The sequence below is a fragment of the Bos grunniens genome, chromosome 29 (genome assembly GCF_055505025.1).
Source record: "Bos grunniens cultivar Pamir isolate PY7600 chromosome 29, Bosgru_T2T1.0, whole genome shotgun sequence".
In the NCBI taxonomy this organism is placed as follows: Eukaryota; Metazoa; Chordata; class Mammalia; order Artiodactyla; family Bovidae; genus Bos; species Bos grunniens.
In genome coordinates, this window is record NC_141193.1 from 14,936,919 (window position 1) to 14,960,995 (window position 24,077).

The following is a 24,077-nucleotide window of genomic DNA, read 5'->3' on the forward strand; positions in this document are numbered from 1 at the left end:
TGCCTTACCAGTGAATCGGCTGGAAAGGCAGGCGTCTCTCTTGCCTTCTTCCCCCTGACTGTTCCTTGGTGTCGGTCTTAACCACGCAAGTGTCCCAGGTGAGTTGGGAAGCCAGCTGCCCTTCCATCCCACTAGACTGTGAGCTCCAAGGGAGCAGAGTTCTTGCTCACCTTTAATGCTTGATGTTCACAAAGCATGAAAAAAAAATTACTACTGTTTTTTGAATATTCATCATCATGCTCTGTGATCCCAAATGCTGTCACGTTGTATTGAATCTAAGATGTTGCTGGTAAGAAACACAATTATTTTATGTATCATTACGAAAGGAACAAGCCTTGCCAACTAAACTCTGATACAAGGGCTTTCTGCTACTCAGAATTTTTACTGTATACTTGTTGAAAGAGTTCTTTTAGATTTATTTGGGCATGGATTGGTATCATTCATGCACATATGTGGAGGGGAAAATAAGTAAAATGTTTAAGATACTCCTAAATATTGTCACTGTCAGAATCTGACCCTTGAGAATCACTTTTGGCTCAGAGTCATTGCTGTCTCTGTGTCACCAAGAGTGTGGCTGACACAGCATTTCTGCTGTCACCTGGAATCTCCTGCAAGCAGCTCCTACCCATTCTGGGAGTTGTGATCCTGGTGTTGTTTTCCTCAGCCTGTGGCAGGCCTGTGTTTCCACGTCTCAGTAATAACGCAATGCAGCATCGTTCATGCTGCCCTGTCTCTTACCCAGGTACCATAGATCTGGTGGGCAAGGTCATTTTTCCAGTGATGGATGTTTGCTTCCCTAATCAAATTTATGCCCAGCTGCTGTTCATATGGCTCTTGGTTTAATGCCAAATTATAGTGTCATCTTTTTGAAGACATTTCAAGTGGCAGCTCCACTCAGGGAGTCTAGTGCTGACAGTACACTGACTCAGTGAAGCGAGGGCGGAACTAATGAAGGGCGGCGAGCAAGGTCACACTCAGACAAGCAGTGTGCCCACATCCTTACCGCCATCTGGATGGTAGTTGCTACAGAACCCAGTGTGGTGGAGTTGACCCTCGATCAGAAACGTGAGCAGGTGAAAAAAAGCACGTTAAAGACTTGATGGAACCTAGACTGTTTACTCTTACAGCAACCGAGCCAGGCAGATAATTTGGATTTTCCAGTGAGGAGACCGAGACTCAGTCTGTGGCTTATTAGTGTCATACTCTGGTAAACACGTGGTAGATTTGGGGGCATAGAACCCAGATTTGTCCAATTCTAAGGCTCATACTTTCAATTATATTGTTACACTCTTTATTCATATGTGTGTATGTTCAGTTATGTCTGATTCTTTGTGACCCCATGGATTGTAGCCACCAGGCTCTTTTGTCCATGGGATTTCCCAGGTAAGAATATTGGAATAGGTTGCCATTTCCTCCTCCAGGGGATCTTCCTGACCCAGGAATTGAACCCACACCTCTTAGGTCTCCTGCATTGGCAGGTGGATTCTTTACCACCAGTACCTATAATGTATATTAATATATATGACCTAGAATAGTCCCTGGCACATACTAATTTAATACATTTATTAATAAATTTAATAAATATTTGTTGAATAACCAACCCAAGGATCGAACCCAGGTCTCCCGCATTGCAGGTGGATTCTTTACCAGCTGAGCCACAAGGGAAGCCCAGGAATACTGGAGTGGGTAGCCTATCCCTTCTCCAGCTGATATTCCCGACCCAGGAATCTAATGAGGGTCTCCTGCATTGCAGGTGGATTCTTTACCAATGAGCTTTCAGGGAAGCCCATAAAATCATTAGAGAGTCCAAAAGACCGTTCAATACATCTGTGTCCCTTTTGCTGTCTCACATATAGGGTCATCGTTACCATCTTTCTAAATTCCATATATATGGGTTAATATACTGTATTGGTGTTTTTCTTTCTGACTTACTTCACTCTGTATAATAGGCTTCAGTTTCATCCACGTCATTAGAACTGATTCAAATGTATTCTTTTTAATGGCTGACTAATACTCCATTGTGTATATGTGCCACAGCTTTCTTATCCATTGATCTGCTGATGGACATCTAGGTTGCTTCCATGTCCTGCCTATTATAAACAGTGCTGCGATGCACACTGGGGTACATGTGTCTCTTTTAATTCTGGTTTCCTTGGTATGTATGCCCAGCAGTGGGATTGCTGGGTCATATGGTAGTTCTAGTTTTTAAGGAATCTCCACACTGTTCTCCATAGTGGCTGTAGTAGTTCGCATTCCCACCAACAGTGTAAGAGGGTTCCCTTTTCTCCACACCCTCTACAGCATTTATTGTTTGCAGACTTTTGGATAACAGCCATTCTGACTGGCGTGAAATGGTACCTCATTATGGTTTGATTTGCATTTCTCTGATATTGAGTGATGTTGAGCATCTCTTCATGTGTTTGTTAGCCATCTGTATGTCTTCTTTGGAGAAATTTCTGTTTAGTTCTTTGGCCCATTTTTTGAGAATAGCATTGAAACATGTATATTATCATATGTGAAACAGATCGCCAGTCCAGGTTCGATGCATGAGACAGGGTGCTCAGGGCTGGTGCACTGGGATAGCCCTGAGGGATGAGATGGGAGGGAAGTGGGAGGGGGGTTCAGGTTGGGGAACACATGTACACCCATGGCTGATTCATGTCAGTGTATGGCAAAAACCACTACAATAATTGTAAATTAATTAGCCTCCAATTAAAATAAATAAATTTAAAGAAAAATAAAATTTACCACCTTAAAAAAATCATTAGAGAGAATAGAAATGCTTTTTTTCCTGGAAATGAAGTCTCTGACATTTTGGACAGTGGGTGAAAGAAAGAAAGAATGATGGGTGGCCATTCTCTAGACAAGCTACAGTTTGTGGCTCTCAGGTTCTTTGAGATTGAGAAGAGGAGCAGAGAACTCTGTCTCCAAGTCACAGTGTCTGTCAGCACTCACCTGTTGGACAGCGCTAAGGTACTTCCTGGAATCATTCCTGCCCCTGACCCATTGCCTATAAATCAAGATCAACAGAGCTCTATAAACTGTGCTGTGAAATAAAAATAAAGGAAATCAAATATGACAAGCCTTGCTATGAAGGATGTCCAGGTACAGGGCAGTTGTTATTGGACAAATTGCTAAGTTAAAAAAATATAAAATGTTTTGAAAATTCTGAAGCTCTTACGGTTCATCAGGAAAATGTGAAAATTGGCATATTTGAGCACCACCATGTGCTAGATCTATGCCTGGGAGTTTTACACATGTCATGTAACCCTCACAGTAACACCAGGAGGTCATTATCATCTCCATTTTACATAGGATGACATCGAGGCTCCAGGAGCATATGTGATTTGGCCAAGGGATGTAACTGCTGAGCAGCTGAGCTAGTGGGGAAGCCCGGGTGCTCAACTCAGAGCCTGTGGATTTTCTACTGTTCTCTGCTGCTTCCCATCTAAGCTTAAGGCCAGAAACCCCTTTATACTCTGGTTTTACAGTTGACAGCGCTGATGCTAGAGGATTTCAAGTGACTTAGGAGCAGACTCATACCTAGATTTCAGTTTTCTTGAACAGTTTATTAAACAACAAATAATTGAAGAATATCACACAGTTTTAAATAGTTCAGTAGTTACAGAAACTCTGTAGGTCTTGTAAGTATATCTTAAAGAACAAGAACTGGGTATTCTGTATCGGTGCTTTAGATTCCAGACATTTTTTGAATGAAAGAGTTCGCCATCTTGGGCTTCTTTATGTGCTAACTGTATTTTAAAATGAGTGAGTGAGTGAGTGAAAGTCGCTTAGTTGTGTCTGATTCTTTGCGACCCCTTGAGCTATACAGTCCATGGAATTCTCCAGGCTAGAATACTGGAGTGGATAGCCTTTCCCTTCTCCAGGGGATCTTCCCAATCCAGGGATCAAACCCAGGTTTCCCGCATTGCAGGTGGAATCTTTACCAGCTGAACCACAAGGGAAAATGATTGGGAAGTACCATTTGGGGCAATATTTCACATCTGTAATACTAAACTTTACTAGCAGGCTTTCCTATGTGTCAATGAACTGTTCTGTTATTTTACCCCCATCTGCTATGTAGTTATTTCCTTTTTTCTCCCCCTTTATCCTTGCTTTATGTGATTTCTGGTGTTTTATGTCATTGTTATATCTACTTCTTTATCTTGGTAAGATTAGAAGAAAGATATTTTAGTCTGGAGTAATTTCCCATCCCTTCCGATCTCTGCTTTCTTGTTCCTGTTCATCCTTCAACTTTCATCTTCTCCAACAAGTCATCTGTGGATACCCACTTAGGAATCAGGTGTCTTCTTCTTTTTCCCCCCGGCAACCATCCGTGCACATGATCAGGGACCTGCCACATGCCAGATCTAGAGCGACTCACATTCCTTGACATGGAGGAACTTAGGGTTGAGTTAGGGAGGCACACAGTTAGACAGAAAGATGCAATGTGATTGAATGCCTTATTTTAAAGCTACTTGGTAAGTGTTTGTCATGGGGCAGGCATTGTGTGAAGTGAGCGTCTTACGTGCATTATCTCATGTTCTCTTGATAGCTTTATGATCCCAATTGTAAGGAGAAGAAGAGTGATTTAGAGCACGTCCATGCTCTGCCTAACATCACTGAAGTCACAGAATTGCTGCCGAAATCTGGGTCCAGAGCCCAAGCTTGTAGCCACTCTGCCTCCTGTGCAGGTCAGAGCACTTACCTGTGTGTCCCCAGGCCCTCATGTGCCAGGCACAGGGAGGGGACAGCCCCAGTGCTGGAGTTAGAAAGTATCAGTTACTTAACAGTCACACAGCCCCTTTAACTGCTTATCATCCTTCAGCTAGGAATTCAAGATACGAGAATTCAAGACATAACATGCATGTCCAAACTTACTCATCACAAACGTTTATCAGCATAGCATTAAATACATTATGATGTGTTCATACAATGAAATGATAAAGCTATAGTAAAGAGGGAACAAATGCTATAGGGATCTGGAACAATGTAAAAGGGATGGTATTATATGGAATAAATAAGGTTTAAAAGAGATGCTGCTTTGTATAGAATCGATACTATGACGCCATTTGTGGTTTGGAGAGGCAGGGAGTATTTATATTTTTGTTTATATACAATATAAATTGCTTGTATAACATATCTTTGGAAGAATAGATAAGAAATCGATACTATGAATTAGTTCTGAAGACTGGTAAGGGATTCCAGGTAGCAAGATTGTCCCCCGTACACCTTTTTGTGCCTTTTGAATTTTGAGGCAACTGAATTTGCCACCTATTGAAAGTATATAGCTAAAAACAAAAGAAATAACAGGCAGCTTGCTAGAAATGAAAACAAATAAGAAGGCACGCTGGGCCGGTGTATTTTCTGAGTATGGGAGTTAAGCCTGCCTCCATCCTCGCTGCATCCCAGTGTCTACTTGGTTGTTTGTGCAGTTGATCAACTAAGTTGAAAAAATAAAATCTCCGATTCCTGTATGGGAAAAGCATAGCATTTTTTTTGCTTGTATTAATTCCTGTTGAAAATAGGTATCCTGAGTCTAACCATGAAGAGACATCAGACAAACTCAAATTAAGGGACCTTCTGAAAAATAAATGGCCTGTGAGTTTGTAATATGTCAAGGTCATGGAGAACTAGGAAAGACTGGGGACTGTTCCCGGTCGGAGGGAACTGACAGGACATGTTGGCAGCGACACGCCGTGCATGAGGCCAGAGTGGACCCTTGGCCAGAAAAAGAGGGCTTTCCTTCTCTGCAAAGGACGGTAATCAGACAATTGGCAAAAGTTGAATGTGGTCTGTAAGTTAGATAATAGCACTGTTAATATCCTGATTTTGATAGAAGTACTGTCGTTCTGTGAGAAAATATCCTTCTTTTAGGAAATAGGCACTTAATAATTTAATAGTAAAGGAGTTTTTTTGCCTGCAACTTACTCTCAAATAGTTAAAAAAAGATGGAAAAGAGAGAGAGAGGATGAAAGAGGAGGAGAGAGAATAATAAAGCAAACCTGGTAAAATGTTAACATTTGGGGGAACAGTGAAGAAATACAGAAATTCTTTGTACTATTTTTGCTGCTTTTCCATCTGAAATTATTTCAAAATAAAAAAGAATTAAACATTTCCAATGTGGAACATTTTCTGATTTTATAATATGGGGCCTCTTGTACAGTTTTTATCTCCTTTTGTACAATTTCGTGATTATCTTCCTGTAGCTCTTTATATTATTGGTGACATTCCTCTGAGTTTCTTAATATTTTTGTTCCTTTTAAAAAATATATAACAACTTTGTTGAAGTTTAATTCACATACTGTACAACTCACACTCACTATCTTTTTATGTATGCTTAAATAGTACTACTATATAAGGAAGATATGCTTAACAAAAAGGCAACATTGTACGTGTAACTTACCCATGATAAAATTCACCTCTTAACTGAATAGGTTGATGGCTTTTTACATGTGATTTCCCCATGTATCCGCCACCCCAGTCTAGATACAAGATAGAGAACATTATAGCCCCTTTGCTTACAGTCACCTGCTGTTGATGGGGGCATTGTTTGCAGGATCCTCTGGAGGGTGCAGGGCGAGTGTGTGTGGTGGGGCGGCCTCTGTTGGGATGAGGATGCTAGTGATGCACCGAGCCCCTCCCTGGCTCCCGAGAGGCTCCCAGGTGGTTCGGACGTGGCCATTCTGTATCCCAGACACCCCGAGGCTGTGTGTCCCAGTTTCTTTTCTTCCATAGGCCTTATTCCGGTGCATAGCTTCAAAATGTTTCTCAGGTTATTTCACGGTAGAGAAAGTTCTGGCAGGGTTCTGGGCAGTGGTCCTTCTCATCTTTAGTTGAGTGGTATTCTGAGCAGCTTGGCCTTGCCTGTCTATGATGCCACTTGCTGGGCCAGCAGAAGGAGGTGTATCAGGCCCGGCTGCCCTGTTAAACAGCAGATCTCACGTGACCTTTAAACCATCAGTGTTTTATCGTCATCAGAAGGGAAGATTGATTACAACATCTGTTTTGGAAAATAGTCATATTTCAAGATATAGGTTTTGTGCCCATTGATGTTTAGTGAGGCTTTGATTTGCCAGCTCATCACTCCTGTATTGACTCCATAGGAAACAGAGTTGGTATCTGTATTCACCAAACTGTGGCCCAGAAAATTTGGCTCCCTCCACCTGCCATTTTCCCTTATTTTGTGACTTTTATTATGCTGCTTTTCATTTTGAGTTGGTGGTATAGGAAGTCAGTGTCTTGACAGGTGTGCAAACAGGGACGAGCTGGCTGAGCCGCAGTAAGATTTGGTGTCAGCCCAGCACTTGACTGACTTGGGGGCCTTGTCATCCTCCTCCTGGGGAGAACTAGGGACCACACTCAGTGTGATGAAGGCTCCATCCACCTGGCATGGGCCCAGAGCAGAACGTGCATGCAGTACATTGTGTCATTTTTACATATAATTTCTCCATTTTCACCTTTTTTGCCCAGGTGTGTTATCTCTTACAAAGCTTTCTTTTTTTTTTTTCCCTCTTTGTGGCTGAGACTGTAACTTATTAAAACACATTCATGTATTTAAGTCTTGGGTCCTGTTCTCTTTTTCTCAGGCACGCTGCAGAGAGGCCTTCCTGTCCCTGACGAGCACGTGCATGGGAGACAGATGACTGTCCTTCACCCTGCACAACTCTAGGTGCCTGGGCCGCTGTCCAGCCGAGAGGGGATGGATTCCAAAGATGAAGGCTCACACGTGTGGCCCCCGGCTGCAGAGCACGAGGAGAACGCTGCGCAGGTGAAAAGTGCTCTCCCAGCTGGGCACTGACTGCGGTGTTTTAGTTGGTAGAGTTTGCTGACAGCTAGAGAAATAGCAGCTCCTGTATAGTGATGTGGGGCAAGGAGGGAGCTGATGGGCGGACGTGGTACTCAAGGAATGGGCAGCATTTCAGTGCTTCGAATCCTCCATCTGCATGGTCGCTGTGATTTCAAGAAGCTACATACCACCCATGGGCTTCTCTGCCTTTCCCCCAACTTACTGTCATAATCCTCTTCACTGCTCCATTTTATTTCATGGTGAAAGCTTCAAATTGCAGGGTTTCTTTTATGTTATCCAGGAAAGGGTTTTGATTTTTTGTGTAGTGAAGTACAAGGTATGTCTATAAAGTGAGTGGCTTTTCCTTTTCTTTTCAAATTCAGAATGTAAACTTCTCATTGAAAGTTGTCCCAGTGAATCAACAGCTCTGGAGGTTAGTCATTTATTCAGATATCGCTCTACTAACCAGCTACACATTCTTTTGACTGTCCTTAGCAAAAGTGAATCTCTGCGTTTTTGGTATGGATTTGAATTTTGGTAAGAGTCAGCAGTCATAGGGAGCCACATTTTATATGTGACCAAAGTATGAAACTTCATTGTATAGCATTATAATATATATGTAATTTCATTTTCATCAAATTACATAACCATAGTTGTTCAGTTGCTAAGTAATCAGAAACTTTATATTGAAGCCTTTAAATACACATATTATGTTTGATTTACATAGTATAACTAATGTTACAGTACATAAAATCAGTCATCAGATATGATTTAAAAGTCTGTGTCTGAATACTGAGAAAAAGGTACCAGAGAAGCTTCCAGCAGAATAATTCAGAATGCTGTTTTGGTTCTCATGGAAGCTATCTGGAAGGCTACTTTCATATAGCTATATATTTTGGGGTACTTTGTTTATAAAGAAAAATGTAGTCCATTAATAAATAGGGTCCACATTTGCAGGTAATCAGACAGTAGGCAGCAGAGCTCAGCATCCTTTGTTGCACCCCATCCTTGCAATATTTCTTCCCCCATCCAGGAATCCTGGTTTAGCCAAGTACTTGGTGATGAAGACCAAGTTGAAGAGTTTGGATAACTCTCAAGGAAAAAATTTTTTTTCTTTTTTAAGCACTGAGACTAGTTAAAGATTTTGATGTTAATGAACAAATCTAAACTCACAAAATTATCTTGCAGCACTTAAAATTGCACAGATATTTCAGAAGCCCAGTTCTTGTGCAAATTGTATCTTCATGGGCAGAGCAGATTTATGTAGAAGCTGGGGTGATCACTTAGTGCTAAAGTGGAAGTCTGTTTTATTTACATGGTGCTTGACTGCATCTTGTCTCCAGTTTTCTTTCTGTGGGTTGAATTAGCTTATGTCATCTTTGGGATCTGTTCTCCACTGGAAAAAACTGAAGTAAAAAATTATGTGTAAAGCCAAGACAGTATAAGAGTAAAGATTCCGACCTAAGAGGGCCTGACTTCAATATCAGCACATAAATTATTTCTCTCCCAAATGCGTGCTTTGACCATCTGCTTTGTACCTTCAATATCAGACACTAGGCTGTGTGCCAACCTGCAGGAACTCAAACCTCCAAAGCTGACTGCTCAGAAAGCACTTTACAGAATCAGTTTCTGCTTTACTTCTTCATAGACAGAAAATTATTTCCCCTGGTGACAACTGAAATAGTTATCCAAAACCCCTGAAAAGTACATTCTCAGAATTTTTTGTGTCCTACTTGGCAAAGAAAAGTTCTGTTACATTCACCAAGTCAGCAGACATTCACCCCTTGCCTACAGAACAGCGGTGGAGGACAGAAGAATCTGTACGAAAGCAAGTGACCTTGTTTTACTGTGTTTGCCAAAAGGCACTCTTTGTTAGAAGGTGGAATTTTTATGACATGTTGAAAGCAACTGACTTTTGAGTCTTGACATATTTTTCCACCTTACAGAATAATCCGTGTTTTGTAGTTTGGTAGTGTTGTCCATCAGGAATCTTCTGCCACGTTTCTTCTCAGCACGCCCCAAAAGAGAGACCTGCAGTTGATATTTGAAGCAAAGGGGTGTTTAAATCGGTTGCCTAATATTAAGTAAAAGTCAATGAGAAGGTCCTTGGATCCCTTTGCCAAGTCACTGACTCAGCACAGATGATCCATTCGTTCATCGTGTTCTCCTTTCATGGGGATCTTTTAGGAATGCAAGTGTGTGGTGTTCTCGGTCAGTTCCCCGTCTTTGTGCTACAGGGTGGCTTCCACAAGGGTGATCACTTTGTACTTGCTGCTTTTTGCCCAGGTGCATTTTGTTCCAGACGCTGGAACTGTGGCCCAGATCGTCTACACCGATGACCAGGTCCGTCCGCCACAGCAGGTGGTGTACACGGCAGATGGTGCCTCCTACGCCTCCGTGGATGGTCCTCAGCACACACTGGTCTACATCCATCCCGTGGAAGCTGCGCAGGCACGTTGGGACCATGGTTGATGGCTTGTTTGTTAATCTGTTAATTCAGCCCTTAGGTTTACGCTCTGCCAGTCACTGTGCTGCTGCCAGCTGATGCAGGAAATATGCAGATAAGATGTGTGCTCTCAAGGAGCTTATAACCATCGTGGCAAAGGAAGATGTGGTTTATTTATTTAAATTAAATGTTAAATATAAGGAGTTAGAGCACTAACCTGGAATGAGGTCTTTTCCCCACTGACTGTTGATATCGATTGATTATTATTATAAACAAGATTATCAGCCTGTTACTTTTCCTAAGTGTCAAGAACCAGGCCAAACATGGCATTTATTTCTGTGTAATTTAATCAAGATGAATCTCAGTGGAAACATGCACATTATTTCAGTTAAACGTGTAAGTGAGGGATCCTACTAGCTTGTTAACGGCTATTTACTAATAATTTATTGATTTTTAGGACTGTTATAGAAGTGAGGGTAAAAGCTGTACAATTATAACTGCTTTCATTTTTTTTGCTAGTGACTCTGAGTGTTGGTTTCCAAATGTATAACAGGAATATCCCCCAATATATAAATGTTACTTTGTATTTTTAGCACTTTATAATGTACATAGCACTTTAAAATATATTAGAAATCAGTTCCATTGTTTTTTGTTAAAAAAAAAATTTTTTTTTAACGTGGACCATTTTTGAAGTCTTCATTGAATTTGTTACAATATTGCTTCTGTTTTTATGCTTTCGGTTTTTTGGCTGAGAGGCATGTGGGATCTTAGCTCCCCCACCAGGACTGAACCTGCAGCCCTGCATTGGAAGGTGGTCTTAACCATTGGCCCTCCAGGGAAGTCCCCAGTTCCGTAGTTTTTGTAGTAGGATCCTGGTAATAAAAATTTGCCCTCATGCAATATTTAATCAGGAGACCCAAAGTACTCCCAAGAAGAAATGAGACCCACCTAATAAATGCCTTTCAAGTCTATATAAAGGTAAAATTGCCTGATAGTCAGATGTTACTTTTGGAATAGCCCTTCTCAGTTTTAGTCCCCCAGCTGTACTGAAATAAGAACATCTAGATTATGTAAAGAATGTCCTGTGCCCGACTTTTAAATCATTACTATGTTACTAAATGTCTGAGTTATGATAGTTTTTAAACGTCAAATATAAGAAATCAAAAGCTCGCTAAAATTCTCTTTTATAGTTTTCTGGAATCAGCACTTAACCATGGTTCCTATGACCATAAATTTGCTAAAGCCTTAGGCAAATTAGAGTCATTTAAAAGTTTTAGAGCAAAGAATACTTTTTTGGATTGGAGATTTCTTGTGGTGTCCTGGCTAAAATAATTTTGAAGGTTTTCCTTCTTTAGTTATCATGACTGTCAGCCAAATAATGTTTATAATGAGAACTTTGAAAATTATGATCTTACTGGCTTTATCCAAAAAAGAGTCTATGGAACATTAAATGCAATTTATTTATTTATTTTCTACATCTGCTGAGTGTGCATTTACATTGGAAGGAGTTGTAATCCTTGGGTATACAGTATTCTTCTCTTTGTTAGTGTATCTCCAACCATTTTCATTTAATTGCAAGTCTACCCCTATGACAGAGTGTTACGTGAGAATGCATGCCCCCTTGTTCACGGAATGCCTTTTTAATTAACCGTGACATTCAATCTCAGGAGAGGCTTTGCTTTAGAGTAAAATCACGAAGTGTGCAGTGTGTTAGCCAATGGAGAGGGTTAGCTTTTACAATCTCTTTGAAGACATATAAATGAAAGGCTTTAGCAAAATATAGGATTACTGTCTTTATCTTCTTTATTAATGAAAGATTATTACTAGCTATTTGACAGAAACTCTCTCAGGAATTGGTGCTTAGCAGTAGGATAATTTTTCCTGCACAGACAAGCTGTCTAAAGATCTATTGATAAGTTTTTGTCGTTGTTGTTGTTTGTTTAGACGCTGTTTACAGATCCAGGCCAAGTAGCTTATGTCCAACAGGATGCTACAGCTCAGCAGGTAATGAGTTGCTTTTTTGCCTTCTTGTTATTTCAGGGTAATATTATGAAGGTACCCTCTCCTGGAATACCCCCAACCCTCTGCACTGCGCATTCTCTGAAAGTCTGTGTCTCGTGTGTTTAGAATATTCTCGATGTCTGTTAATGAAGACAAAGCAGAACATGACATTAACACACTCCAACCAGTGTGTATTGAAATACTTTGGTAATACAAAAATGATCTGTCAGGGAAATTTAAGCATTAAATTAAAATAAGGATATTAATTGGGTATTGGTCCAAGCTCCAAAGAATAATCCTGAGTTTCAAAAGTGCCTGTGGAAATTCGGAAACATTTTAGTACTTGTTCTTTTTTTTTTGATTATTGACTTACATTTGATTTGTAATGTTGTGTTAGTTTCAGGTGTAGAGCAAAGTGATTCAGTTATCTCTATATTTATATTATATATAGTCTTTCTTAATGTTCTTTTCTTTATGGTTTATTACAGGATTCTGAATATAGTTCCATGTGCTATATAGTAGGATCTTGTCGTCTATCTGTTTTTTATTTATGCCCACCCCTCTCTCCCCTTTGGTAACTATAAGTCTGTTTTCTAAGTCTGTGAGTCTGTTTCTGTTTTGTAAATAAATTCATTTGTATCACATTTAGAGTCCACATATATGATCTCATATGATATTTGTCTTTCTCTGACTTAGTACGATAATCTATTTTAAAATATTGGGGTAAAATTCCTGCTTAAATTGCCTATACCCTTAATGGCAACTTTCTCCCTTTTAGTTTCTGAGAATTGAGATTCTTCCTGGTTTTCTTTAAAAACATTTCTTTTTTTTTTACCTCTATTTCTAATATATCCTGCTTGACTTTGAGGGATGTCTTCCTTATTTTTCTTCTGGTTGTGAAAGTGATAAAGAAGGTACACAAGCTTAACAATTGTCAGTCCTACCCTAAAAAGAATGTGACTCCAAATAGTTGTATTTTCACGATGGCTAGTATGGCCGTTATTCAGCTGTACCACTGAGTGTCATGAGTGATTTTTAAGTAAGCTTACTCATCAGTAAGCACTTTTTGCCTTTCAGATTTCTTAGTAGGTGATTTGGATACTTCCATTTTATTTTATTAGTACGTTTTAAATCAATGGGGCTTTGTTGTTCTGTTTTACTTTTGACTGTGCTGTGCAGCGTGTGCAATCTTAGTTCCTCTCTGAGGGGTTGGACCTGTGCTACCTGCAGTGCAAGTGCAGAGTCTCAGTCACTGGACTGCCAGGGAAGTCCTTGGATAATTATATTTTAAAATTTGAAAAGTGGACAGTAGTTGGGTTAATATTATTTATGGAATCTAGAGAAAATCAGGAGTCTTTGTCGTATCACTTACGGTTGAATTTATTCCTGATTGCTAGTGACCTACAATTTTGTGAGGTCTGTCAACTTGAATGAGAGTTTGTCTTAGTACATTGGGGCTACTATAACAAAATATCATACATAGCATATGTGCCTTTGCTCAGTTGCTCAGTCATGTCCAACTCTTTTCCATCCCATGGACTGTAGCCCATCAGGCTCCTCCGTCCATAGGATTTCCCAGTCAAGAATACTGGAGTGGGTTGCCATTTCCTTCCGGGATCTCCTGTGTCTCTTGAATTGGCCGGCAGATTCTTTACTGCTGAGCTACCTGGGAAGCTCCTACCATATACTGAGTGGATTATAAACAACAGAAATTTATTTCTTACAGTTCTGGAGTTTGGGAAGTCAAGACCAAGGTGCAATAGATTTGTTGTCTGGTGAGAACCCTCTTCTTATTCACAGATGGCTGACTTCTTGCTGTGCCCTCCATGGCAGACAGGGCGATGCTGCCCTCTGGGGTCTTGTAGAAGGGCACTCATCCCACTCATAGGGGCTCCACCCTCATGACCCAATCACCTTTCAGAGGCCCCACCTCCTAACTTCCTCACACTGGGGATTAGATTTGGACATATGTATAAATTTGGGGAGACACAAATATTTTGTAGCAGAGTTGCTATTTTATTTTAGTAATTTTGTACTAATTAAGTATATTCTTGATAAAGACAAATCATGTTCATTTCTGTGAATATTTATTGATTCTACCAAACAAGCAATGGCTAGATTTAATTCATTTTTACATCTGAAGAGGAAAAACAAAATGAAATGCCTTTGTATTTCTAGATAATTAATTCATTTACTCATTCTTAGAGTAATGATTTTTTTTCATAAAAAAGTTGAAGTAATGCAAAAAAGAAAGTACATAAAAACCGAAACAATATTTCTGCCCAGAAACATCTTCATTAACTTACAGTTGGTAACTATTATTCTAGACTTCTTTCAGACATAAAACAGACAAAAGATAAACAGGGGAAAACTGTGCCCTAAATGCTATTATTAATCTAAATACTTTAAACTTAATTTACTCATGTTTTCCTAACCCGCCTTGAGCTCTGGTCCCCTCAGGCTTCACCTCCTGCTGTGATAACCTGACTCAGCACACTGGTCCTTCCCCCGCTTCTCTCCCTCACTGTTTGGGATTCGTTGTGTTATTATTATAACTAATACATTTCTGTTCTATTCAGTAACCACAGCTATTTAGAATTCTTCTCTATTATCTCCTAGCATTTACTTTTGTAGAAATCTTGAGTCTAATTTTGATTATTTTCCTCATTCCTTCTCTATCTTAATGCCTGTTTGAGTCTTTCTTTATCCTTGAAGTTTTTCTTTGAAGTCTAGTGACTTCACCAGCACGTGAATCAGAATTCCCTAGGACAGGGTGTGTCCTTTTGATGGATAGGTTAAGACTCTATTTTGGGAACATTTTCATCTATTAGATTTTTGAATATCTTTTTAGTTTCATTGGATGTGTTCATTTTCCCAGGAATATCAATGTGAGTATATTGGTTTTACTTTCTGAACCTAACATTTTCTCTGATCATTTTTACATCTATTCTTTTCCATTTTATTTGTGTAATTTATTTTGTGTCCCTCATATTTCCTTATCATTTTTTTAAGCTTTCTGATTAAACTATAACATATACATCAGTCAGTTCAGTTCAGTTCAGTCGCTCAGTCGTGTCCGACTCTTTGTGACCCCATGAATCGCAGCACGCCAGGCCTCCCTGTCCATCACAAACTCCTGGAGTTCACTCAGACTCAAGTCCATCGAGTCAGTGATGCCATCCAGCCATCTCATCCTCTGGCGTCCCCTTCTCCTCCTGCCCCCAATCCCTCCCAGCATCAGAGTCTTTTCCAATGAGTCAGCTTTTCGCATGAGGTGGCCAAAGTACTGGAGTTTCAGCTTCAGCATCATTCCCTCCAAAGAAATCCCAGGGCTGATCTCCTTCAGAATGGACTGGTTGGATCTCCTTGGAGTCCAGGGGACTCTCAAGAGTCTTCTCCAACACCACAGTTCAAACGCATCAATTCTTCGGCGCTCAGCCTTCTTCACAGTCCAACTCTCACATCCATATATGACCACAGGAACATATACATAGAAAAGTACAAAAAATTATAAGCAGTAATGCAATGATATGAAGTAAGCATACTTTGTAACCAACACCCAGATTAAATAACAGAACATTACCATCTCCTAAAGGCTTCCCAGCTGGCTCAGGGTAAAGAATCTGCCTGCCAATGCAGGAGATGCAAGGGATGAAGGTTCAATACCTGGGTCAGGAAGATCTCCTGGAGTAGGAAATGGCAACTCACTCCAGTATTCTTGCCTGGAAAGTTCCGTGGACAGAGGAATCTGGTGGGCTACAATCTGTGGGGTCAAAAAGAGTCAGATACACACACATACACACACACCCCATCTCCTAAAAGCCATCCTTATGCTTCCTGCTAATTACTGCTCCTTCCCTTCTCGCCAAAGGTTACAGACCTTAGACTCGTTTTCCATTGTTTTGAACTTTATGTAAGTGGAATCCCTTAGTATGGTTTCCTTTCTGTTTTGTTCTCTTGTTTACCATTGTGCTTGGGAGAGTCGTGTAGTTCATGCTGTTTGGTGTGGCTGTGGTTATTTCTCCTTCTGTTTTTATAGCTGTATCATTTTCAGTTTTATGAGTGTACCACAATTTATCTGGGAGTGTGATCCCACCTCTACTAAGTTCTTCAAGAGTTTCTTATCCCTTTGCTTTTCCATGCTTCCCTGGTGGCTCAGCTGGTAAAGAATCTGCCCATAATGGGGGAGAACTGGGATCGATCCCTGGGTTGAGAAGATCCTCTGGAGAAGGGAAAGGCTACCCGCTCTAGTATTCTGACCTGGAGAACTCCACGGACTGTATAGTCCACGGGGTCGCAAAGAGCTGGACACGACTGAGCGACTTTCACTTTCACAACAATTTCACTTGCTTTTCCATACACATTGTAGAATCAGCCTGGAAGTTTCCACCAAAGTCCTATGGGAAATTTATTGGCATTTCATTGTACCTATGGGTCAGTTTGTGAAAAACTGACATCTTATTTAATATTAAGTCTTCTAATCTGTGAATATGTTCTATCCCTGAATTTTATTTATCTATTTTTAACATTTGTATAGAAATATAGTTGATTGACAGTGTTGTGTGTCAAGTGTACAGCACAGTGATTGAGTTGCACATACATGTATAAATATGTGTATTCTTTTTTTTACATTCTCTTCCATTGTATCTTATTATAAGCTATTGAATATAGGTCTCTGTGCTACACAGTAGGTCCTTGTTGGTTATCTATTTTATATATAGCGGTATCCCTGAGTTTTAAATGAAAGTTCAGAAATTGTCTTATGGGTAGAGGTCTTTCAATAGATTTACTGTTAGATATTTGGTGTCTTTTGATGGTATTTTAAATTATGGTATAATTTTAAAAAATTTCTTTTTCTAAGTTACAGTTCAATTTTCTTGGTAAATAATTATGTTGTCTATGAATACTGACATTTTTACTTCTTTGCAGTCCTTATATCTTTTTTCCCTTTGGTTTTATTGAGATATAATTGACATATAGCAATGTATTATAAGTTTAAGGTGTACAGCATAATGATTTGACTTACATGCATCATGAAACGGTTGCCACAGTAAGTTTAGTGAACATCCATCATCTCCAAAATTTAAAAAAATCGAAAAAAAACCTTTTTTTGGTGATGAGAACTCTTAGGATTTACTCTCTTAACTGCTTTTGTGTATAACACACAGCAGTGTTAATTTTATTTATCATACTATTCATTACACTCCTGCTGCTGCTGCTGCTAAGTCACTTTAGTTGTGTCCGACTCTGTGCGACCCCATAGATGGCAGCCCACCAGGCTCCCCCGTCCCTGGGATTCTCCAGGCAAGAACACTGGAGTGGGTTGCCATTTCCTTCTCCAATGCATGAAAGTGAAAAGCGAAAGTGAAGCCGCTCAGTCGTGTCCGACTCTCAGCGGCCCCATGGACTGCAGCCCACCAGGTTCCTCCACCCATGGGATTTTCCAGGCAAGAGTACTGGAGTGGGGTTCACTCCTAGGACTTACCTGTTTTGTAGGTGGAACTTTGTATGTTTTGACCACCTTCATCCATTCCCCCTTCCCCCCACCCACCACCTCTGGTAACCACATGTATGATCTCTTTTTATATGAGTCCGTTTTTTTTTTTTTAATTAGAATATAATTACTTGACAAAGTTGTATTAGTTTCTGCTATACAACAACACGAATCAGCTCTATGTATAAATACATCCCCTCCCTCTTGAGCCTCCCTCCATCCCCCAGTCCCACCCCTCTAGGTCATCACAGAGCACCACGCTGAGCTCCCTGTGCTCGGCTTGGGAACCTAGTAGGTTCCCACTGGCCATCTGTTTTATACACAGTGATGTATTTACATCAGTGCTACTCCCTCAGTTCTTTCTACCCTCTCCTTTCCTGCTGTGTCCGTAAGGCCAGTCTCTACGTCTGCATCTCTATTCCTGCCCTGCAAATAGGTTCATCAGTAGCATTTTTCTAGACTCCACATATATGCGTTAGTACACGATATTTGTTTTTCTGTTTCTGACTTCCTTCACTCTGTATGGGAGGCTCTAGGTTCATCCACATCACTACAACTGATTCAATTTCATTCCTTTTTATGGTTGAGTAATATTCCATTGTATACACGTACCACAGCTGCTTTACCCATTCATCTGTTGATGGATGTCTAGGTTGCTTCCATGTCCTGGCTATTGTAAATAGTGCTGCAGTAAAAAAATACAGATGTCTTTTTGAGTTGTGGTTTTCTCGGAGTACATGCCCAGGACTGGGATTGCTGGGTCATATGGAAGCACAGGGTTTACTTTATTTGGTTTTGAAGTATAATTGACCTACAACACTGGGTTAGTTCCTGTTACACAACATAGTGATTTTTTCCTATATATTTCATATATTCCATGATGTCTAGTTATAACATGTCACCATACAAAGATACTGTGTACTGACTGTATTCCCCACACTGCACTTTTCATACCGATGACTCATTTATTTTGCAGCTAAGAATCTGTATCCCTTAATTTGCCATACCTATTTCTTTCCATCCCCCACCCTCTGCTACTCTAGTAACTTTGTTCTCTGTCTCTAACTGTTTCTATTTTGTAATGTTTGCTCATTTATGTCTTTCCTTTTTATTTCTTCTTTTGTTCCCCTTTGCTCTGCTGACTAGCTTACATCTTTCGTTTTTATTTCTTCTTTTGTTCCCCTTTGCTCTGCTGCCTAGGATCTCCAATCCATTAGTGAATGGAGTTGGTGCCGGTAGATGTGAGGGTTTCTCATTTTCCTTCCTGATTGCAGAGGGAAAACTTTCACTACTTCACTATGAAGAATGATGTTTAGTGCAGGGATTTTTTTTTCTTTCGGCTGTACCACATGGCACGTAGGATCTTAGTTCCCCAACCAGGGACTGAGCCTTCACCCCCTTCAGTGGAAGCATGGAGTCTTAACTGCTGCATCACTAGGGAAGTCCTCTCGTGCAGGCAGGATTTTTATAAAAAGAACACGTCAATGAAGAAAGCTCCCTTTATGGTTTTTAATGAATGTTTATTATTGATTGATGTTGATTGTTATTCATGGATGTTGATTTTTACCAAATGCTTTTTTTTAATCTGTTGAGATTTTTCTCTTCATTGTTAATAGGGTAGATTATATTAACTGATATTTAAAAGTTAAGTCACAGACTTACCTAGTGGATCAATCAGTAAAGAATCCACCTAAGTATCTGCCTGCAATGTAGGAGACGCCAGTTCGATCCCTGGGTTAGAAAGATTCCCTGGAGAAGGCATGGCAACCCACTCCAGTATTCTTGCCTGGAGAATCCCATGGATAGAGAAGCCTGGCTGGCTACAGTCCACTGGGGTCTCAAGACTCAGACACAACTTAGTGACTAAACCACCTCAAAAGTTAAGCCAGCCTTTCTTTCTATAATAAACTCCTTTTCTTGTATGTTTGGATTTGGTTTGCTGATATTTTGTTTGGGGTTTTATGTTTTTATTTACAAGTTCATTGTATTTTTAACCACTTTATTTGATTTTTTTTTTCTTTTAAAGTAGCTTTCATCTTGATATTTTTTTCTTTTAATAACATCCTGGAAAGCTGTATCATCATTTTTGTTGGCGTTACAGTGTTCTATTATGGGGATTTACTATCATTCATATTCTTCAACTATTGTTTGTATCGGTTTAGTCACTCAATTGTGTCTTTCTCTTTGCGACCGGATGGACTGCAGCACACCAGGCTTCCCTGTCCTTAACCAACTCCCGGAGCTTGGCAAGCTCATGTCCACTGAGTTGATGATGCCATCCAACCATCTCATCCTCTGTCATCCCCTTCTCCTCCTGCCTTCAATATTTTCCAGGATCAGAGTCTTTTCCTATGTGTCAGTTCTTTGCATCAGGTGGCCAAAGTATTGGAGTTTCAGCTTCAGCATCAGTCTTTCCAATGAACATTCAGGACTGATTTCCTTTAGGATGGACTGGTTTGATCTCCTTGCAGACCAAGGGACTCTCAAGAGTCATCTCCAACACCACTGTTCAAAAGCATCAATTCTTCGGCGCTCAGCTTTCTTTACAGTCCAAGTCTCACATCCATACATGACCACTGGAAGAACCATAGCTTTGGCTAGATGGGCCTTTGTTGGCAAAGTAATGTCTCTGCTTTTGAATATGCTGTCTAGGTTGGTCATAGCTTTTCTTCCAAGGAGCAAGCTTCTTTTAATTTCATGGCTGCAGTCACCATCTGCAGTGATTTTGGAACCCAAGAAAATAAAAGTCTGTTACTGTTTCCACTGTTTTCCCATCTATTTGCCGTGAAGTGATGGGGCCGGATGCCATGATCTTTGTTTATTGAATGTTGAGTTTTAAGTCAGATTTTTCACTCTCCTGTTTCACTTTCATCAAGAGGCTCTTTAGTTTATCTTCACTTTCTGCCTTAAGGGTGGTGTCATCTGCATATCTGAGGTTCTTGATATTTCTCCCGGCAATCCTGATTCCAGCTTGTGCTTCATCCAGCCTGGCATTTCACATGATGTACTCCGCACATAAGTTAAAAAACAGAGTGACAATATACAGCCTCGACATACTCCTTTCCGAATTTGGAACCAGTCTGTCGTTCCATGTCCAGTTCTAACATTTGCTTCTTGACCTGCATACAGATTTCTCAGGAGGCAGGTCAGGTGGTCTGGCATTCCCACCTCTTGAAGAATTTTCCAGTTTGTTGTGATCTACACAGTCAAAGGCTTTGGTGTAATCAATAAAGCAGAAGTAGATGCTTTTCTGGGATTCTTGTTTTCTTCTGTGATCCAACGAGTGTTGGCAATTGAATTTGTGGTTCCTCTGCCTTTTCTAAACCCAGCTTGAACATCTGGAAGTTCATGGCTCACGTACTGCTGAAGCCTGGCTTGGAGAATTTTGAGCATTTACTAGCGTGTGAGATGAGTGCAATTGTGTGGTAGTTTGAACATTCTTTGGCATTGCCCTTCTTTGGCATTGGAATGAAAACTGACCTTGTCCAGTCTTGTGGCCACTGCTGAGTTTTCCAAATTTGCTGGCATATTGAATGTAGCACTTTCACAGCATCATCGTTTTAGGATCTGAGATAGCTCAACTGGAATTCCATCACCTCCACAGACTTTGTTCATAGTGATGCTTCCTAAGGCCCGCTTGACTTCGAATTCCAGGATATCTGGCTCTAGGTGAGTGATCACAGCATCATAGTTATCTGGGTCATGAAGATCTTTTTTGTATAGTTCCTCTGTGTTTTCTTTTTTTTTTTTTTTCTTCTCATAATGATTTCCACAATCCATTTTTATTTCATCTTCATTAAACTCAATCTCAACTATCCAATTGTGCTTGAGGTAGCTGCACAGTAGTTCTATTGCTAGGAAAGTGGCATGTTTCAAAGTTATCACCTGAGTCATTAGGTTAGATTTAGAGGTGAGAGGAAAATGTAGTACCAGTTACACTGTTTGCTCACTTGGCATACAAGTTAAAAACAAAAATCATCCATGTCTTAGTGATTAGAAATACAGTTCTTTTGTGAGCATAGACATAATACAAGGAATCTGTTTCTTTGCATGAAAAGTGGAATCGGTGAAAAAGGACTCATATTCTATCGCTACCTTTTGGTTAACCCGAGTAAGAATGTGCATGAATTCGAGCTTGTGAGCGTACTTTTTCAGCATCTCACAAAGAGCCTGGATGAACCAGGATCTGTACTTTGTGTTTCGCCAGGAAAAGTAACCAGGTGCTGTAGAATATGCATACAAGAAGTCTGCCTCAACTGGTATTTTCTGACAGGCCGTCCTCAGCACCAGTGTCTGTCTCAATACCACAGTCCAGTTCTGTGCCTCGGCAGGCCTGAATAATGAAAAGTTTGGGTTTTCCAGCCAGACTTCTGCAGCAGTCCCCTCTGAAGAAACTTGCTAATTTTTTCAGATTGACGGGTCCATTGGTTCCAAAAATGATTCCTTCTTCACCATGGCTTCAGTTCAGTTCAGTTCAGTCGCTCAGTCGTGTCCGACTCTTTGCGACCCCATGAATCGCAGCACGCCAGGCTACCATGGCTTAGAAGCAGGCAAATAAACCTGTTCCTTTTGCTATGGTCTTCTTTAGAAACGTTGCTCATTAATTCCAACATTTCTTTACGCGTAAGAACATTTTTAATCCTAACTTCATATTTCAAGTTCGTGAAGGTTTCCCTGAGGTTTGCTGCATCCACGTCTGTACCAGATCAACAGGCCATGCCAGTATTTTCGTGGAAGTTCTTATTATTGATTATTATACATAAACCTATTTCAAGATAATCATTTTGTAACTCTCTTCCAAGGATATTCCAGAGTCCATTGATTTGCTTCCGTGTAAGATCTTTGTCCCTGAAGTTTTAATGGATTTTGAATCCACTGAATTTTCGGTGTTCTCCGTGGATACTTTTTTTACATTCAGCCACCACACTGCAGCTCTGCTGGACTCCACTCCTGGTCTCCCTCTGTGTGTTCTTGCCACCTCTTCTTGCCACCTCTCTGCTTCTGTCAGGTCCATACCATTTCAGTCCTTTATTGTGCCCATCTTTGCATGAAATGTTCCCTTGGTATCTCTAATTTTCTTGAAGAGATCTCTAGTCTTTCCCATTCTATTGTTTTCCTCTATTTCTTTGCACTGATCACTGAGGAAGGCTTTCTTATCTCTTCTTGCTGTTCTTTGGAATTCTGCATTCAAATGGGTACATCTTTCCTTTTCTTCTTTGATTTTAGCTTCTCTCCTTTTCACAGCTATTTGTAAGGCCTTCTCAGACAACCATTTTGCCTTTTTTGCATTTCTTTTTCTTGGGGATAGTCTTGATCACTGCCTCCTGTACAGTGTTATGAACCTCTGTCCATAGTTCTTCAGGCACTCTGACTATCGGATCTAATCCCTTGAATCTATTTGTCACTTCTACTTTATGATTGTAAGGGATTTGATTTAGGTCATATCTGAATGGTCTAGTGGTTTTCCCTACTTTCTTCGATTTAAGTCTGTATTTTACAATAAGGAGTTATTGCAAATCTGAGCCACAGTCAGTTCCTGGTCTTGTTTTTGCTAACTATATAGAGCTTCTCCATCTTTGGCTATAAAGACTATAATCAGTCTGATTTTCGGTATTGACCATCTGGTGATGTGCATGTGTAGAGTCTTGTGTTTTTGGAAGAGGGTGTTTGCTGTGACCAGTATATTCTCTTGGAAAACTCTGTTAGCCTTTGCCCTGCTTCATTCCATACTCCAAGGCCAAATTTGCCTGTTACTCCTGATGTTTCTCTACTCCTACTTCTACATTCCAGTCCCCTATGGAATGCAAGATGAAAAGGACATCTTTTTTGGGTGTTAATTTTAGAAGGTCTTGTACGTCATCATGGAACGGTTCAACTTCAGCTTCTTCAGCGTTACTGGTTGGGGCTTAGACTTGGATTACCGTGATATTGAATGGTTTGCCTTGGACACGAACAGAGATCATTCTGTCATTTTTGAGACTGTACCCAAGTACTGCATTTTGGACTCTTTTGTTGCCTATGAGAGCTACTCCTTTTCTGCTGAGGGATTCTTGCCCACAGTAGTAGATACAATGGTCGTCTGAATTAAATTTGCCCATTCCAGTCCATTTTAGTTCACTGATTCCTAAAATGTCGATTGTTTGTATATGTAGGTTCTTTCTTTCTCCCTTCCTTACTTTCTTTTCTGCTAGTATGCAGAACGCTCTCATAGATGTCATATCAGATTATTTCCTTAGAGTAAATTCTCCAAAGAGAAATGATAGAGACTAAAGATATTCACATTTTAAATTATATAAGAACTAAGATTTTTGTGAAAGTGAAGAAAGATACAAATATAAAAATCTCAC

General features: G+C 40.2%; 1 protein-coding gene and 1 pseudogene across 4 annotated transcripts in view; one reads left to right on the forward strand and one right to left on the reverse strand.

The window, feature by feature from the left end:
- PRDM10 (PR/SET domain 10) overlaps window positions 1-24,077 on the forward strand; it is a 98,737-nt gene that overhangs the window by 24,805 nt on the left and 49,855 nt on the right. For 3 of the 4 annotated variants that reach the window (XR_015157387.1, XM_086383137.1, XM_086383140.1), the window contains exons 2-4: window positions 7,590-7,771; window positions 10,076-10,240; window positions 12,180-12,239. Coding sequence is in view for 3 of the 4 variants with exons in the window: in XM_086383137.1 (XP_086239263.1) it covers window positions 7,703-7,771; window positions 10,076-10,240; window positions 12,180-12,239 (294 nt within the window). In the remaining variant the exon portion in view is untranslated. Of the gene's footprint in view, window positions 1-757; window positions 4,695-7,589; window positions 7,772-10,075; window positions 10,241-12,179; window positions 12,240-24,077 lie in introns of those variants that run through there. The other variant, XM_086383138.1, reaches the window with a different exon arrangement.
- LOC147342188 (caspase-3-like) lies at window positions 21,724-22,865 on the reverse strand (annotated as a pseudogene).